We start from the raw sequence: 5,723 nt of genomic DNA, 5'->3' as shown, positions 1-5,723 counted from the left end.
TTTCATGTTCCAAGCCAAATCAATTCCAAATCCATGAGTCAGTTAAGAACCGTAAGTGGCCCTACTACTGGCAAACATCTTCCACGCCCACCTAGGGCTTCAAATGTTTTCAAATCCTTTGGCAGGCATCCCACATGCAGGCCCAAGCCTGGCAACTGTGCTACCTCCACCTGCAGGAGCTCATTGTGCCCCACCCCAGCCTCCAGGGCCATGTGGTGTTCATGGCAGGTACTACCCCATGCCAGGAAACTGGTTAGTCCCCGGTGCGACTTGGAAAACCTCCTTAGTGGTCACGGGATTTCACCTGCCAGGTTGATTTTTTTTTTTTAAGAAATTTTTCATGTTCCAAGCCAAATCAAGTCCAAATCCATGAGTCAGTGCAGAACCGTAAGTGGCCCTACAACCGGCAAACATCCCTCCACCCCCACCAGGGGCTTCAGATATTTTCAGTTTTTTAGCAGGCATCCTACGTGCAGGCCCAAACCCAGAGGCTTGGGGTTCGGATGCCCCAGGTTTTACCTGCTCTCAGCCATACGGCTGCAGGAACAAGCTAGGGAGGAGCCTCCCATTTCTGTAAAGTGGACTTTACGCCCCAACACCTCAACAGAAGAGCAGTTATCCCTTCAAAACTGCCTTCATGGACCCAGATACATGGTGGGTTTTTTATTATTATTTATTGTATTTGTATCCACGGCCAAATTAGCCAAAACTAATTCCAAATCCAAGTGTCCAGAACCATAAGCAGCCCTACTACCAGCAAACCCACACCTGGGGCTTCAGATGTTTCCAAAAACCTTTGGTGGGCATCCTACTTGCAGGCCCAAGCCTGGAGGCTTGGGCTTTGGAGGCCCGAGTTTTGCTTGTCCTCAGCCGTCCGGCCCTTGGAGCAAGCAAGGGAGGAGCAACCATTTCCATAAGCTGAGCTTAGAGCCGCTGCACCAATGGGGCACACTTCAGGAAAACTGCCTTCTTGGACACACATACATGGTATTGCCCCTGCCAGCTTAAGAAACCACTCTGGTTGTCCCGTGCCTTCAACGGACCCAGATACATGGTGTTTGCCCCTTTATCCTCTGCCATGAAATAAAACTGTGGCAAAGTCCTGGCCACTCTTTAAACCCCGTTGTTTGCTGCACCCTGTTCAGCAAGAGTGAGGGAGGGAGGAAAGGAAGAAGGAAACTCTCTCTCAGTCTGCCCCGGCCCAGCGCTCCCAGCCGGGCGGGGTGGAGGAGCGCAGCGCAGCGCGCGGTGCTCCGGGGCTGGAAGGAACCCGGCGGCTGGGCGGGCTCCTCTTCGCGCGCTGATTGGCTGGCGGCGCCGGTAAAGCCCTGGAGCTGAGCCGGCGGCTGGCACACAGCGCGGGGCGCCCCAGGGTGATGAGAGTTATCATGCACACGCCACCCCTCACCCCGGAGCGCTTGCGGCGGCTGCTGCGGGCCCACAACGTGACGCGGGAGCAGTTTATCGCCCTGTACGGGCTGCGGCCGCTGGTGTCCGCCCCCCAGCTGCCTGGCCGCGCCAAGCTAGCCGTGGGGCTCCTGTGCGGCCTCATCTGCGCCCTAGCGCTGGCGGGCAACGGGTTGGTGCTCTACGTGCTGAGCCGCCGCCGCGCCCTGCGCAGCGCCACCAACATCTTCCTGGGCTCCCTGGCGCTCAGCGACCTGCTCATCGCCCTCTTCTGCGTGCCCGGCACCCTGCTGCAGAGCCTCGCCTCCAGCTGGCCCGGCGGTGAGTGCCTCCGTGGCCCGCCGGGGCGCGAGCAAGGGTTCAAAGCGGCCTCTCATTTTAGAGGCAACTTATTGATGCCTAGCCTAAGCCATGCTTGGAGAGTCTTCATCCATGTGGGGGTGTACGTTTGTCCTTGGGGAGGGGGTTGCTGTCAACACTTTCTCACGAGGACTTGCCTCAAAATTTTAGAAAAGAAAAAAAATAAATAAAAGGCTTCAACTTGGATGATCAAGTCCTTGCTCACTTGCTTGCTGGTGACTTAGTGAGCAATATAAAGTAAGGAACAAGAAGGTGCATGCTTGTTTGCATTTTTTTTTTTCAGTGTCTGATAAATATGATAATATTGAGTTTCCAGTACTCTAGCTTCGTATTTAAGACCTGACAATGCTGGGGAGCGTCTGTCCATGCACCCTACCTCCCTCCCTCTGCTGCGTGGGACTCAGTCCTGTGGTGAGGGCCGGGGCCAGGGGCTTGCTGGAGGTGCTCAGAAGAGTTGGGGCAGCCCCCAGGCACTGGGTGTTTCCAGGCTTTTGGACTGTACTGCTTGCTCCCCCAACCTTTTATTTTTTCCTCCTGCTAGATGTGTTGGTAAAGGGGGTTAAGCTTCAGCTAGGGCTGAGGACTGCAACTGGCCTGTGTGGCTATTCCTGCTGGGAGCAGAGCTGAAGGTTCCTAGCTAGAGGGTCTTGATCCTCTGCTCCAGGTCAGACCGACTACCAGATTTTGGGTCAGGGAGGAATTCTTACCCCATTGGTCAGACTGGTACAGACTGGGGGAAGGGGAGGTTTTGCGTAGGGTGTTGCCCTCTTCAGGGTACCTCCTCTGTGCCTTCCTTTTTCCCCTTAGACCTCTTAAACACACTGCTTCTGTGAAACATCCTCAATATGTGGGCTGCTGGGTCCCCTGTTTTGCCTGTGGCAGCCCAGGGTGTTAGGCTGTTGTCCGGGTTGACAGCAGTCTCATGTAGAGTTTAGATAGCTATGGGATGGCTTGCCTCGGGCAAGGGGTTGGACTAGATCAGTAGTTCTCAACCTCTCTCTCTTTTTTTGTACCAGGACCCATTTGTAAACATTTGATGGCCAGTCCTGAACCAGTAAGTAGAAGACAACCCCCCCCCCCAGTCCTGCTGGGGCCCCTCACTCCCCACCCACTGCCCCTTGCTGCTAGGCTCCGGGGGGTGGGGGGCTGTCTGGGAATGGTGGGGCCCTCAAGCAGCTTCTTGCAGGCTGGAACCCAGCCAGCCTGCAAGGGAAAAGCCATGTTTTCCATGCTTTTATTCTTTAAAAGAAAATCCACTTTTAAAGTTTGTTCATGACCCCTTTTGTATATTCTTGCAATCCATGGGCTTTGAAATGCTGGATTAGATGACCTCTGGAGGTCTCTTCCAACCCTATTTCTCTCTGACTCCTAGGGATGAAGCTGAAGTTGGTTCCTTAGTCCCAGTTCCTTGGGGTGACTCAAAAAGCATTTTGCTCCATCATCCCAGCCTAATCTCAGCTCCTTATTCAGGGCTGTGCACTTGATGCATGATATTTTACATTTTTATTAGTAAATAGAATTTCATCAAAAATATATAACTGTTGAGCAAGGCTAACATGCAGACTTTCTTTGTGTAAAGATTAGCTCTGAATAAGAGCTGGGAGCCAGGAATTGGGAACCAACTTCAGCCTTATTTCCTAGGGGCACCTGAAAGGTATTCTGCTTGTCAGGAGAAAGAGAGGGGGGAGGGAGTGGTCAGGCATGACACTTGTGGCTGAGTTGTAACACAAACATCTGGGGAAACAGGAAGGGGATTGAGGATGTTTTGCCTTAGGGCCTTGTTGCACCTTAACTTAACTGTTCTTAAGTTCATATATTTAGCTGAATACTTGGGATCCTGAGAAGTCTGTATATGTGGTCCCCTGTGTTCCTATTATATTCCATACTATTCAAGATGGTGTCCTCTGAAACAATTTAAGGATAGAAAATAGTGTCAGTAGTGTTTCCCAGCTCCAGACCACCCTAAGGGCCCTGTTACCTTACACTATGAGCTGCACAGATGTTGCTTGAGTTTGTGAGTAGTTGCATGTTCAGCCCAGCAGGGGCCTGGAGGAATGCGGCAGGTGGGGATGCTTACCTTTCTTTTCACCTCCCTTCCTGTCCCCTGGGGTCCTCTCCTACCCTACCTACTCCCCTACACCTGCTCCCTTACTTATGGTTGTCTATGCTGTCTGTTCTAGGGGAGCAGTCAGGATGGCAGGGATTAACCTGTTTGCCTGGCTCTGACACTGTGGGACCACTGCTCTTCTGCAGGTTGAGCCTGCCCAGAGAGCTGCAGTGTGGGCAGGCAGGCTATCCCGTCCCTACCTGCTGTCCCAGGATTCAGTGCAGGCATCCTAAGCTGGGTGCAGGGGCAGAGAGCCCTATCCAGACCAATGTGGGAGGTGCAATGGGAGGGGGTGTTTACAATAAAGTGTAGCTTAGCGGGGTTGCATCTTAGTGTAACGTGAGCTGGGTAGCCTGGATTAGAGAGAATCCTGCTCTAACAAGTGCTTAAAACTAGCTTCAAGTGTTAAGTGTACAGATAATCCAGGGATTCAGAGCTCCAGGAGCTGCCCAAAGTTATGATGCAACAGGGCCCTTAAAAAAAACCCCTTAGTGGTTCCCTTTTGTGTTTTTTCTCAAAGCAGCCTGCAGAGTACAGAAGACTCGCCATTCCCTGGGTCAGATCCATAGGTTCGTATTGCCTGGTGTCCTGTGTCATCCTGACCCTGGCAAACACCTACGTAGAGCCCCTTCATGGTGTCCTCCAGAACCTCCTGCTGAGGTTCTGGCTGCACTACTTCCCACACCTCTTTGTTTATGCACTCCCCATCTGTGGCCCCACTGAGTCCCCAGGACTTCCTAGTCAACCTTCTCCTAGCTAAGCTAGCAATCAACCTGAGCAGGAGGGAGGCCCTGACATGGAGGATCCCTGGGGACTGTAGGGCCACTCTCCTGTCCTTTGTCTCTTCATGTCTGTGGACAGTTTCACCAGGCAGCGTCCACTGGCTCCTTGGAAACATTGGAGAGTCAGTGAGCACTGACTTGTGTGCTCTACTCCATGTCCATCCTTGGAGCACTTATTTTAAACCTGTGACCTCCTGTTCCTGTTTTCTCTTTAGTTGTTTCCTAAACTCACTTTATGTCCTCACTGGCCTACCTGCTAAGGGAGGCTTAGTTCTTTGAGGGGCCCAAGGCCATGATCCACTAAGCACATCAAAAGGCCTCTGTCTTGTGGATACTGAAAGGCAAATTAAATGGGATACAATGAGGGTTTCCCCTTTGGGTCCCCTCACCCCTTCCCTGCTTTACCTTTTTGGTTTCCAAGTTTCTACCTATTTACATTCTCACTGAAATCCTCTCACGCTTCTAGCTTCTCTCATTCCTTGACGTCTCAGACCAGCAGAGACTCCCTATGCCTGAAGAAGGGTGACTGCACCCAAAAGCTTGCTAAGAACTTTTTTCCAACTATTCAGTTGGTCTAATACAGGGGTTGTTGACCAGGGGTACATGTACCCTGGGGGTACTTGAGAAGGCTCTAGGGCAGGTGTAGGCAACATTTTTTGTCTGGAGCTCTGAAAAAAACACAATGTCTATCTTGGAAGGTGCCAGAGTGCTGACATACTGGAGCCCAGAGCAGCTGTTTGCAGACTCCCAGCTGCAGCTGGCCCAAGAGCCTGGTCTGCTTGTAGCCTCCCAGCTGCCTGCTGGGAGCAGCCTGGGCTCTGTGGCTGGTAGCAGCTGCTTAGAGCTTAGACTGGCGATGGTGTGCCAAGCAAAATGGCCTCTTGTGCCATGCTTGGCACATGTGCTAGGGGTTGCTGACCCCTGCCCTAAGGGGTATGTACAGATGGGCAGGGTGGAGTGCTGCTGCACAAGTGCTGCCCACCCAGCTGGACATGGTGTGAGGCTGTGGCAGCTGCCACCGTTCCATGTCCAGCCATGCACTATCCTCCTCCTCCTCCCCCCCCCCC

General features: G+C 52.7%; 1 protein-coding gene across 2 annotated transcripts in view; it reads left to right on the top strand.

Moving 5' to 3' along the window:
• The first annotated feature begins 1,355 nt into the window (after window positions 1-1,355).
• Window positions 1,356-5,723, top strand: part of QRFPR (pyroglutamylated RFamide peptide receptor) — a 41,178-nt gene continuing 36,810 nt past the window's right edge. For both annotated transcript variants that reach the window (XM_019522045.1, XM_019522046.1), the window contains exon 1: window positions 1,356-1,728. In XM_019522045.1, the coding sequence (XP_019377590.1) occupies window positions 1,377-1,728 (352 nt within the window). In that variant the 5' untranslated portion in view covers window positions 1,356-1,376. The remainder of the gene's footprint in view (window positions 1,729-5,723) is intronic.

The sequence above is a fragment of the Gavialis gangeticus genome, unplaced genomic scaffold (assembly GCF_001723915.1).
Source record: "Gavialis gangeticus isolate Ggan-Ray unplaced genomic scaffold, GavGan_comp1, whole genome shotgun sequence".
In the NCBI taxonomy this organism is placed as follows: domain Eukaryota; kingdom Metazoa; phylum Chordata; order Crocodylia; family Gavialidae; genus Gavialis; species Gavialis gangeticus.
This window is presented reverse-complemented; position numbering and strand designations above follow the sequence as displayed.